At 37.2% G+C, this 13,508-nt stretch overlaps 1 protein-coding gene across 4 annotated transcripts in view; it reads left to right on the top strand.

The window, feature by feature from the left end:
* Positions 1-13,508, top strand: part of LOC133530279 (inactive dipeptidyl peptidase 10-like) — a 539,190-nt gene that overhangs the window by 449,151 nt on the left and 76,531 nt on the right. For all 4 annotated transcript variants that reach the window (XM_061868160.1, XM_061868161.1, XM_061868159.1 and 1 more), the window contains one exon: positions 7,183-7,390. In XM_061868160.1, the coding sequence (XP_061724144.1) occupies positions 7,183-7,390 (208 nt within the window). The remainder of the gene's footprint in view (positions 1-7,182; positions 7,391-13,508) is intronic.

The following is a 13,508-nucleotide window of genomic DNA, read 5'->3' as shown; positions in this document are numbered from 1 at the left end:
AATAAAAACTTCATAACATCAGTTGATTTCCATTAATCTTTACAAACCTAAAGTGTAGTAAGTAACCGCATAGACGACAAAAGAATTTCATCTTTAATACGTCGGTATAGGATTGTAAAAAGCATTGCCTTTCATGACTTAACTCGCTTTAGTATTAAAGTGTACTTGACGCGTCTTTCAGACCGCGCTGTCACGCGTTAAATGAAGACAGATGATGGTTTCAGAGTTCTGTAGTCAAACACGCAACCCTTTTATCGTAATATTTTGTCCTATATTTTTGACTATAATGTTCCCGAAAGTTATCAACCGTGGTGTGACAAAAGTACATCGGAAACGATCCTTATTCATTCACTGATATGTGTTAAATTTGTTAAATATAAAAAAGTGGCGCCATCTTACCGGGCATCGGCTAAAGCCATCGCCATACCTTTGACCTATTAGATGGCGCCACTTTTTGATATTTAACAAATTTAACACATATCTGTAAATGAATAAGGATCAAAGTCAAATGGCGCTCTAAAAATTTTCTCTGTCATTCCACCAGTATTACAAATTCTCTTTGATTATAGGTACCATTCAGGTTCAAACTGAACCAGGATTGCAGCGGAATTGGAGGGCAACATTGCTGCCGACTGCATTACTGCAACAAATGTCAAAAATCCGGGCAGCGACATCGATTTTGACATATTCCGTAGTCGGCAGTAACATCGCGCTACAATACTACTGCAGTCGACTACATTACTGCAGGAAATGTCAAAAAGGCATTGACATATATCTAAAGACAGGCCTTACTCACGAATTCGAGACAATCGTGTAGTTGCGACCAATTCGAATCGTGTAGCGCGCCTGATGCGAACTCATCAACCAATCGCATTGTGGCGTTAGACTGCACGATTGGTTCGAATTCATGTGCGTGACGCCGCTGTACTGGCCCCATTCTTATTGCCCGTTAGGACGTCCTTATGTCAATGCAAAAAGGTAATTTTATCGAGAAATTTATATTACATATTAAGTTTCCTGCAGTAATGCATTCGCCTGCAGCGCGACATTCTGAATCCATCGGTTGTATCCGAACGGTACCTACCTTATAACCGATATAAGTTACAACTAAGGAAAAAAATACAGTATCTTAGGAACAAAAGATACTTTTGTCTACACGTGTCTACTTATACGACCTTTTCGCATGAACCGGAATTTTAGACGGACTTTTTATTTGCGTTGGGTTTCATAAAAGAACGGGTAAATTATTAGTATGGCAATTACGTCTACATCGTTTTCCTCAAGCCGTTATCCCGGGCAAGTATCATTCCACGTGCCCAAAAACATATGCCTGCGACACATGTTTCATTTTTAATTTCAAGACAAGATATTTAAGTGCTGACTTGTAGTATTTTCGATATAATATTTTTGTTAAACATGTATGTTTTAGTAACCGTTTAGTAGGTATATCATGTCATTCACGAAGATGCGTTTGATTCGTAATGTCATGTTATTAAAGGTTAGATTTGAGAAATCTGTGCGTCATCGTGGATGACACGAACTATATATGTATGTATGGTGTCTCTATTTTTTACCATAAAGTTTTAAGTAAAAATGCATTACTATACATATTGTTAGTCCGCATTTAGCCATAATTTGGTTTTTCTCAAAAACGCGTAATTTTTCAGGATTGCCACAAAACAAACCCAACATATATATAAGATAACTTAAGGAAAATCCAGAAAAGTTAACGGTTTCAGATTTATGACTAATGATAATATGACTATCATTACATTATCACTTTCAATAATTATGCCAAACAAAGGGATCCGGTATTTATGTGACTGACGTTACTTAATAGAAAAATGATTACACACAAAAGCTGTCGGTGTCTTGTTCTTATTATCCCCGACTCAACCGACCCTCAGGCCTATCTAAAATGCATTGATAATAATGAAAAATGTCTGACATAAACATAAGTATATAGTTCGTGTCATCCACGATGACGCACAGATTTGTCAAATCTAACCTTTTATAACATGAAATTATAAGTCAGGCACGCGCCGTCGCGAATGACACGACCACTCAAGGACTATACCAGATTCCGCCACTCTGTGAACTGAAATTGTAATATTTATTTTGTGTAACCACATTCCACACCGTTGTTTAACTTGCACGGCTTCCATCGCAGTTGTGTTTATATTTTATGTCTTGAATTGTGTTAGGTTTATTTATTCAGTAGCTATTCTGATTCAGTAATTAAAATACATGAAATTCATTTAATTAACTGGAGACAAATAAGACTTATAACGTTAAAATTTTTGTATATCTTCTGAATTTCAACCTGTTAATGAGAATTTCTTCGTAGCTATCAATCATCAAGGATTACTTTTTAAAGTGGACGTTTGCTTACTTAAATAATAAGTGGTTTTAAGATAGATGGATTTTAAAATGTGCTTTCAGATAGGTACGGTTTTCATTAAGTTAGGTACTTAATGAAAACTGTACACCATTAGGATTCTGTAGTTCACCGAATTCCTTCAGTTTGTATGTCTGATCGTCCACGAATTTACCCAGAATATTGGAATCTGTAATTTTTCGAGGGTAAACACGTCTACAAACATCATGGGATGGGAGATCATAGATAGTTCGCTTAGAAGAGTGGCCATATACTTAGGTACATAATTATTATATATGTATATTTATTTATATATATTGAATATGTATATATGTAGGTATATTTAAAATATATATTTGTGTAAGTATAGTATCATAGTAGTCTCGACTTGTGTTAGAGTCCTACTGGACGTAGAAATAATAACGCGGACTGTATAAAAATAGGCTGGTTTATTCCGCCTTAATTACAAATAAATCCCAGCCAAACAATTATAAAAAACTAATACGGTATTCGTCCGTTGCCGGTGGAGTATGTGAAGCCGAGTGTGTGCCGCGCTGCGCTTGCGGCTTACCGCGATTACGTCGCGCTCTGTCCGCCGCCCGCGCGTCTCTTCCCGTGCGTATGTCCAACTTGTGTCTATTTCCATATCAACTCTTTACAATCCTGCACCAAACTATTTCTATTTAGCCCAATGGTTGACTGGTAGAGAATGCTTCAAGGCGTTAAGTCCGCCATTTGTACTCTTTTTGTAAATTTGTGCAATAAAGTTTAAACAAACAAACAAACATATGGTGACTATTATAGTATGACTGCGTCACATGATGTCCCTCAGGTAGGTCAAATAAGCCCCCGGTACAGTCACGGACTTTTAGGATTCAAGCTGATTTGGTTATCAATACTAACGGCATGAAATGTCCAATGTAAAGTAAACCCTACATGGTTCATCAATTAAAGTCCCTGACTGTACGTGATGATACACCTGCACTGACAGTTACATTATATAAATGTGATATTTTCATTATATAAAGATGAAATCCAAAGGTAATTTCAACCATACCCAATAGAGTATGAACAGTAGGTATAGGGTACACCTAGTCATCCAAACATGAACTCTCATAAAAGCCATTCAAATCGTCACAAAGCGGAACTTCTCAAGAACACCTCTGGCCTCTTTAACCCGTTCGCCGCTCGAGGGGTTTGTCGCCAACAAAGACCTGGAGAGGCTCGAGACGTCTTTGAGACCACTAAGTAATGAACACTCGAATGCATTGTTGGTCTAAGTTATGAGAGAATTGTAATGTTTTAAAACCCGACGCAGAAAGAGGGGTGTTATAAGTGTGACCACTATGTATGTGTGACGTTCTGTGTGTCTGTTTGTGGCACCCTAGCTCTTAAACGGCCGGTGACCCGAAACTGCTTCGCGACTGCGGTAGGTAAACTCTAACTAGCGTGGTCAGAACTTTGCTAAAAATCGTCAGTAAGAACGCATACCCCTATAACCTCCACACTTGACGTAGCACTTGGCATGAAAACTTAGCGTGGTCCGCCTCTAACCCCTTCAACGTGTATACCGTCTAACGTCCAGCACTAGTGCAATCAACCACAATTAGTATTCCAAGTACGCACGGACTCGCGCGACACATCAATTAGGAGGGCTGTCACTGCCATCACTTGCCGAGTTTAGGCATGCTCGCTTTAGAACACAGAACTTGAAACAAATGGAATGCGATTTAAGGTAATTGCGGGCTAAGTAAGAGTAACGAATTAAATCAATCGATCAAATGCTGCAGACGGTAACGTTTAGAGAGGCCATTAGGGTACGTAACCAGTATATGCCTCGCATAGTACGAGATTCATACAAGACTTAGATTTCTCTCGTGTGATCAGACCCAACATCAAAAGCCTAATTTTCTGATTGAATAAATGGGAGGAGGAGGGACCTCTGTTGTCGTGTTGGTCTGTTGTATTGTTGTGTGAGGTTATGGCATCTACCGCGAATGCCGAAAACGCTGATTCGATCCCTGCTCTAGGCACAGTTGTTTTTTTTTATATGACCACGATATACTAATTATCCCAAGAAATCGACTAGTCCGCTCAACCGATGAGAATACGATGAGGACCTCGCCGCAATCTGTTCCGACTGTAGATACGTGTGCGATTAGATATGACAATCGAGACCCAGGACAAGTTAGGAAAGGACGTGGACGTAAAATTAGATGTAGATATAGAGAAGGGACGCCCAATTGGGAACAGGCGGGCCGTCGATCGCTTGTTGCATCCATTTAGCCCAATTCGCTGGAGTTGTAGTTGCAGGTTACTGTCCCAGCGGCATTCCCACGACATTCTTAAGGGCCCTATACACTGGCGATTTGCGAGCGAGTTGAAAGCGAGGTACAGAACTACTGCATTTATAATATTATTAGGGAACTGCAGAAAGGCTGCAAAAAAGATCACTATCAATGATTGCCATGAAAACAGCCTGCTACAACTCCTATTAGTGTCAAAGAAAAACTCCCTCAAACTGAAATCCTTTTAGTCTTTTTTATTCAGCAACGAGAATTTCAATGAATAGGACAAATGAATATCCTTGGCACAAACCAATGAATGGAAGTTTAACTACTTCAATTATTGCCCATTTTACCGCTAATCACCTTAAGTTGTGCCCACAGCTTTTATACCTATTCAAGGGTAGTGACACTTAACTCTTGGAAATTTTAGTCTAGATTTAATACAGTGACTTTATGACGGTTCAGGCTTTATCTCGGAAACTATTAGGTCTACAGGGACAGTTCTAGTCTCCTACTGTAGCAAACTTAGTCTGCTTTAAAAAACGCCTCGAGAAGGTAATACCAAAAGCTAGTCCTTTAGGGTTATAATCGCCCAAATCAAAAAGAAATACGAAAATTTCGTTTTTTGATAAAGTTGCGTTCGGCGCTCGAGGTCACAAAAATTATTCATTGAGCCAACATCATAAACAAGTCTGCAAACATTCAGAACTACCGGATTTGATACAAACGAACCCCATTACAAAAGGTGACAAAGTTACTGGATTAATTGTAGTAGGTTATAAGAAAGCATAAACATTTTTGTAACCGGCCTGTTGTATCTCTCCTTGAATGTGACGTTCGGAGTCAGACCTTATCAGCATACAGGTGACGTTTGGATTCAGACTGCACCAATACTGCTGAAGTCGACTGCATTACTACGGAAAAAGTCAAATTTCATATAAATTTCTCTATAAAATGACTTTTTTAGACATTTCCTGTAATAATCCTGGTTCAGTCTAAATCCGAACGGCACCTTAAATCTGACCTTGCTTTCGTCATGTTTGAATTATCGTTGAGTTTTTGCTACCATCGCGAACTCCATAGGCTTTTTTCCATCATATATTATTAACGAACCGAGATTATATTGAAAACTGATTGGTTGTGTACACTCGCTCACTCCAGTGTGTGTGAAAGCGTAACGCGCTACATCATATTGTATTGGTATTGCACTGTGTTCTTATTTCTAAATGTTGCATCAGACCTTTGCGTGCACAGTCTCTGACTGCCCAAAGGACTAATAAATCGTAGTCCCTCGGCACCCCGGAGTGCCCTGGACAGGAGTTATTGGCTTTTTTCCTGCCTAATTGATCAATCGGTGCTGGCCACGGGGGTGATAAGCGAAAGACAACTGGGATCGGATCTGACTACGCTGTATATGTCGATTTAGGAAGATGAATGTGTAAAAGTTTCGTTAATCCTCGCACAAATTATTTAACAAAACCGTATTTTTTTAACGCTCACTTAAAATGTAGTAGCTTAATGTCCATTAAGGCCCCGTAGTTTCGTGTTATTTCAATCTCACTGAGCTTAAGCATAAGCGAGATGAATTAGCGTGTTCGGGGCCGCGGATATCATGTTTTTGAGTTTTAATTTTTTGTAAGTTTTAACAAAAACAAAGTAACCGATGAGTTCCCTCAAAAATATAATAACACATTTTTAGAAGCAATTTTAATATTTTTAGCTTTTGTGGGTAATAGTTTCAAAACTTTACAGTGCGTTGTAGACCTATGTTCGTGTTTTTTTTTTATATCGAACAGAGCCAAAGATTCAGGATTCGAATCCTGAAGTCACTAGAGAAAATCCTCAAGATTGCTCATTATATTTTTTACAACCTGGCAACCGTTACGTGATTTAAAAAAGCGGTACGAATTTTCAAAAACATTTTCCTTTCTATATCTACGGCACCTTAAGGACAACGTGGCCGCATGCCAAGTTACGTCGACAATTTGAGATTATATCTTAAGACTCACAAGGAAGGGTACCGAACTGTCCGACTCCGATTTGATTCATTTTGATATATGTTATAGAGTAGTCTAAAATAACGGACACGTATTTTTTTTTAGCTGCCCAAACTCAACCTATTGGGAGAAATTGTCCTCCAAAGTACTAAAAAGTTACTAAATCTTCTAACTCCTATAGAAAGTGATGCTCAAGCAACTTGCTAGTTAATGGCTTGTTTGAGTATATGTTTGAGAGCAGGAAAAAATAATGTACACGTGTTTTGTTATATCTGCTTAAACTCAAGTTTTCCTAAAAAAACACCCGTCTTTATGTGTAACTATAGTGATAAGATATTATAAAACTTCGAATGTCGATTTTTTTAGGAAAAAATTAGTTTTAGCCGATATAACAAAACACGTGCTCATTATTTTTTGCTGCTTTCAAACATATACTCAAACCAGCCATTACACTTTTGCATGGTACACTTTTTTGTGAAAATGCCCATAAACTTAAATTCTTCCATGTTTTTGTCCCCAGGAGCTAGCAGCGGCAACGCCGACCCAACGCAACTGGCGCGGGATCCTCATAGCGCTCCTAGTGATAGCAGCAGTCCTGGGCCTGATCGTGTTCAGTATCGCGCTACTAACGCCAGCTGGTGATGGTGGAAGGGTGCGCGGGCGTCGGCCTGCACTGCATGAACTGTTGCAGGAACATTACAAGCCGTTCAATGGGACTTGGCTGTCAGGTAAGTCAATGAAGATGAAGACTAATTGTTGTTGAAGTTTTGAAATATGCGCGCGATCCTCATAGCGCTCCTAGTGATCGCGGCAGTCCTAGGCCTGATCGTGTTTAGCATCGCGCTATTAAGGCGAACGGTAGGGCAAGCTCTTTCCATACAAACTTTGTGCGCGTTTTTCTTCGTTTGTGTTTGCGCTACAGTTATTATTTTTGGTAAATATGCTTATTTTTCTGTTAGCTAGGGTTCGATGTAGTATTTTTATTTTTATGTTTTTGTATTTTTGCATTTTTTTTTAATAAAGAAAAATTTCTACATCAAGTTCCGCGTATATCCAATATACAAGAAAAAAATGAAATTTAATGCTATAGTGCCAAAACTAACGAATAAAACTTGCATAAGGTTTGTATGGAGAATGCATTGCCCTACCTTGCGCCTTAACGCCAGCTGGTAACGGTGGGATGGGCGTGGGCGCCGGCCTACGCTGCATGAGTTGCTGCAAGATTATTAATGAACCTTTTTGTTTGAACCTGTGAAGTAAATACACAATAATCAATGAAGGCAAGAAACAAATCTTTAGAAACCTTTATCATAGAGTCTCCCCGTGTGTCATGATTATTTTAATTTACGTATGTGTGCGGTTGTAGGCACGTATTAGGGTTGGAGGCGACCATCTTTATGTGAGCGCAAGCGAAATAAGTTTTCATCACACTTGCTCGAAAAAGATCTTATTTGATGCAGGTGTATTGAAGGACAAAAGCCTATATTGTTCCCCCGGGAGTTATAAATAGTGAAAAAAAAAGCTTAAAAAAAATAGCGTTATCGCTTTTTTATTAATAATGTCACTTATTCATACAAACCAAGTAGCATAAATGAGTTTTACTTTTAAAATACTGAAGTTTATTTTTTAATACTTTTGTTTATGTTTAAAATTATTTAATTTGATTAAGTTCAAAATATTTTTACATAATTTTCAATCGTGGCTGAATGCCGAATAGGTCTGTGCCTTCGATGTCCACCCTGTCACGAAATTACAAAATGGCGGACGAATGTTTGATATGTCACCGTATTTAAGAATTATTTCGCTGAAAAAATTTTTTTTCGCAAGTGTGTGAAACACATTGTGTGTAACGCCGGGGGTAAGAATATTGCAAACTCGGGTTTTTAATTCCACCACCCTCGTATCCGAAATTTCACTAACTCCCCTCGTAATTTCTTATAAATCTTTCCTCCAATTCAATAAGTTCGAAAGTGAAAAAAGTCTACTTTTCAGGAGAGTCAAAGCGAAATTGACAATTGATGCATTTGTTTACCAAAATTTTCATTTGTGCTTTTATTACCATTATCGTTAAATGAAATTGACTGTTGATTTTTTGGCAACAGTTGTCCTTATCACTCCAAAGGGGACGAATAAACTCAATGACCTGTATAGGTACTTAGATACGTTATTGAAACATGCCAAAAACAAATCGATACTGAATATACCTAAACCTACAAATCAGCAAAAGGCCAGTGTTATAAATAGTCAAGACAGCTATTAAGTATTATAATTCTAGCATGAATATTCAAATAACAGCTACCTTTGATTCCAAATAAGATTATTTACAGATAAGCCTACTCTAGTCTGCACTTAATATAATGCTATTTCAGCGTCTTTAGACGTAAATCCTAGACGGTGAAAGGTCGTCAGTCAATGACCTGTGCAAAAGCCGGTCCTTTGACTTTCAGGCTAGTGCGATAAAAGCATAATCATAGGTGATATAGGTATCTTTATCACGTAACTAATAAAGTTACGTCGTAGGGAATATCGCTACTTTAACCTTTCATATGGTGCAAATACTTTCAATTCGTAGGGATTATCACCATCCGATAGTGATGGAGAAGTATGTCCGGCTGTTTTACTCTATAGAATTGACGAATATGTAACATGTCTAAACTCCAGTTATTTGTGCAACAAGAGAGGAAAGTTAGTTTTTACTTGGGAGTGTCGATTGAGTTGAGTGTTGAAACACGAGAAGTAAAATAACTTTGCTCTCGTGTGACACATACAACTTTTCACCTCAGTAGTGAGAACATATTAAAGGTTAAAACAATTCAACATCAAGTAAAGTTTTTATTCCTGTATTCATGGCCTTCACTAAATTAAAAAGCTACTTTGTCTCACTGCCTGGAGTGACGAAAGTCGCACTTTTCACACTCTCTGGAGTGACAGAAGTAGGCTTGTTCGAGCTGCTGAGGTGAAAATAAATAATGATGAATAATGATTATAATACTTTGTAAATCTTAGATATAAATTAATTAGTATTAGGTATATGATTATAATACAATACAATACAATACAAATACACTTTATTGCACACCTCAATACAGAAACAGTACAAATAATACAACACATAAAGAAGAGGTAAATAACAGGCGGTCTTATCGCTAAAAAGCGATCTCTTCCAGACAACCTTTAGGTAGAGGAATTAAAAAAATGTATGTATGTAATTATGTGCTGTATGTTTCCCATTAAATGTAATTTATTATTAGAATGTCGCAATAAAAAAAAATAGATATAGACGATCATGTTTTATATCGATAATCTTCACAGAAGGGAAAAAAAATATATATATATATATATATATATATATATATATATATATATATATATATATATGTTATGTCAGTAGGTGTAGTAGGTGTAGGTGGTGTATAATGCATGGTTTATTGTCCTAAACTTTTTATATACCTACCTACTATACTTAGTTATAGTACCTAGTTAAAGGAAAGGAAAGTTTGCATGCTTCATTAAGTAAAATGTACGCACTTAAAATTACCTACAGTCCAACTATATTTACCACTACAGTTAGAGGACGTATTTCAACCGATTCTTGTGAAATTTGGTCAGCAAGTTCGATAGTTATTAAGACTTTTTTTACCATACAAAAATAAAAATTCAAAAATAAAAAAACGGCGGATCTTATAGAGCCACTGGTATATAAATTTAATAAGATATTTAAAGTTAAGTCTACGGCTTAAGATGCTTGTAAAGCTTATAGGTACGTACTAATCCAAGGAAAACATTGTGAAGAGATCCTGATCGCTTCCCAAGCCGCCCGCATCTGAATAATATTGATCGCAAACAAGCGCTAAAGCGTGGGAGTCGTGGGAGGTAGGCAGCGCAATGTTGACGACAAACACTTCTACAACAGAATAGATATTAGTACTGAGTAATGGCCATACCCCGGTTTGACGGGTTCAATTTGATTTGACGTGTTAAAAGTGTGAGAATAAGTGAAACTTACTGGAGTCTGTGCGGAAAGAGAAGAGTCGTGGAATGTATGGGGCTCAATACATTTCACGACTCTTCTCATTCCGAACAGACTCTATCTATACGATATATATATATATATATATATAATAATAATAATTCAGCCTATATACGTCCCACTGCTGGGCACAGGCCTCCTCTCATGCGCGAGAGGGCTCGGGCTATAGTCCCCACGCTAGCCCAATGCGGATTGGGAATTGGGGATTGGAGATTGGGGATTGGGGATTGGGGATTGGGGATTGGGGATTGGGGATTGGGGATTGGGGATTGGGGATTGGGGATTGGGGATTGGGGATTGGGGATATATATATATGTCTGTGCTCTTTTCCCTCTCCCTCTTAGGAATAAGTTCGCCTTTGTACTACCCAATCATTTTCCATCTGATGTAATATTTATTTTTCTCGTACAATAAAGTGTTTACTTACTTACTTACTATACGTTGATGTCGATAAAATTATGAGATAAGACAGTTATTATTATGTAATTTTAGAAATTATAATCGCTTTACGTGAATTATAATCGTTTTAATTTCAACATACCTCCGCGCGTTCTTGAAATGAATGGTCTTGACAGACAGACGGACGGACGGACAACAAAGTGGTCCTATAAGGGTTCCGTTTTTTCCTTTAACCGGTAAACTTTTTTATTGAATCTGTTTAAAATACAATGCACACGAAAATCCGTTCAGAATAGTCTGGTGGTTTTTGCATTTTTAGGTCTAATAGTCCTCAACTAGAAAGATAAATAAGTATTATTGACCTACCAGTAATTTTAACTATTTTGTAACTGTAATTTTGTAACTATTTTGGTTTGGCCCCGACTTTAAATATGTCTGTTGCAAAAGAGATAAAAATTTTTTTTACTTTTATTGATGTCGGGTTTCTTTTTATTAAAGATTTTTTTGTTAGGATTAAGTAGAGATCATTATAAATTACGAAATAGAATGGAGAGAGATGAAATTGCGTCACCGTTTCCTTTGTAAACAATATCTGCGGTGAACATTGAAGATACAAATCGAAATGCATTGTATTGTAATATTTGGGACGACGAGATATTGTAATTTTCAGGTGTTTTCAGTTCAATTAGTACAGTACATAGTAGAAGCTGGTAAATATCAAATGATATTTCATACATAAGTTCCAAAAAACTCATCGGTACGAGCCGGCGTTTGAACCCGTGACCTCCGGATTGAAAGTCGCACGCCACGTCTTACGCTAGGCCACCAGAGCTCACTACCTGTCTATATACTACTAAAAATAAATGAAAAATAAACTCTTTTTTTTCTATCGACATAACTATAACTTTTTAAAGTTTTGGTAGAAATTTGCAATATAATCTAGTTTCCGTGTTTTTTTTTCTAAATAACCTCTTCAATGAAGCTGGAGCATGCACGTCGTTTTAGGTAAAACACAAAACCCTGGCTCTAGTAGATAAATACGGGTCTTCGCAGACAGATGGCGGTGTTAAACGTGATAGATATTCTTGTTTAAATGTAACTCGACTTTCATGTGGAGATGTCGCAAGTAATATATTCGTCTACACAACGAAATTCTGAAACCTTTTATTTAGACTACCTTAGTTGACTTATTTAGACTTTTAGTAGTGTAGTAGTAGTAGTTGTGTTTACTAGTAGTAAACAGGTATCTACTATTAGGTTGAAGAGCAAGTTTCAAGCTTCGTATTAAGGCAGAATTAGTAGCTACCTCGCAAACGGATATTAAGTACCTAATTGCTATCAGACCCCTCAGCAATATAATTTGCTATTTATTGTATACTAAGCATCAGTGTTTAAATTCAATGCGGGCGAATCTTTAATCCTTAAGTGAGCACTTTGCTGGCAGTACTGGAAAATCTTAGTGTTTCTGCTTTGTAAGTTCATTTGATTTCATGTATTTATTATTATTTCATGTATTATTATGTTTGTGTATTTCTTATGATTGCATTGTGTTCGTACATGTACCTAATTGTATCATCTACACCTCATGTTTTTGCACCGCCTACAACTTATCTGCTTTGCCTAAAGGTTGACTGGTTACGGCATTAAGTTCAGTGTGTTTTCTTATGTGCAATAAAGATTAAATAAAATAAATAAATAAAATAAACGGTGGTTAGCATAGGACATACATAAGAAGTATATTGAGATAAATTTTGCTTAAAAATACATTGAAAATATTAACCATACAAAATAATTCACCCCGCAATGTAAAGTAACACACAAGTTACGAGATAGGTACGAGCTTTTTATAGAAACTATCAACGCTTGTTGACAGCTACTATAAAAACTCGTATCTCGTAATGACATATCATGTCATGTTAGTTAGTTAGTTATGCTGAGCATTTTGCGAAGCGAACTAAAACGAGGTAGCACTACTCTAGCCACCCTAGCTCTCCCCACGAAACCTAGCAATGTCTTCAGGTTGCTAACTGCCTCCTTTAGTGTGTACTGTGAAGGCTGGAAACCTTCACAGTCTCTTGATAGATAACTGGCAACGATTATTTGAATTCAGAACTATCGCCCTGCTGAAGGAATAAAGATCTTCAGGCGATTTGATTCTGAAAGTTGCAAGATAACACAGATGTTAGTCGACATTTAATATATAAATATTATTAGAATCTACCTGGAGCGTTTACCTTCCCCATCTCAGCTAGACCGTATCTCTTTTACAGTACGGAGTCCCTAGGTATTTCTTCCTGTATACTTCTACCTGTTCACAGTCTAGGAGAATATGTTTCGCTGTTTCCTCTGCTTCCATGCATGCTCTGCACATGGGGCTGTCCGTTTTACCCATATTGTGTAGGTGTTAGTTTAATGTC

The sequence above is a fragment of the Cydia pomonella genome, chromosome 22, assembly GCF_033807575.1.
Source record: "Cydia pomonella isolate Wapato2018A chromosome 22, ilCydPomo1, whole genome shotgun sequence".
Lineage (NCBI taxonomy): Eukaryota > Metazoa > Arthropoda > Insecta > Lepidoptera > Tortricidae > Cydia > Cydia pomonella.
The sequence above is the reverse complement of the archived record's forward strand: the minus strand, read 5'-3'. Positions and strand labels throughout refer to the sequence as shown.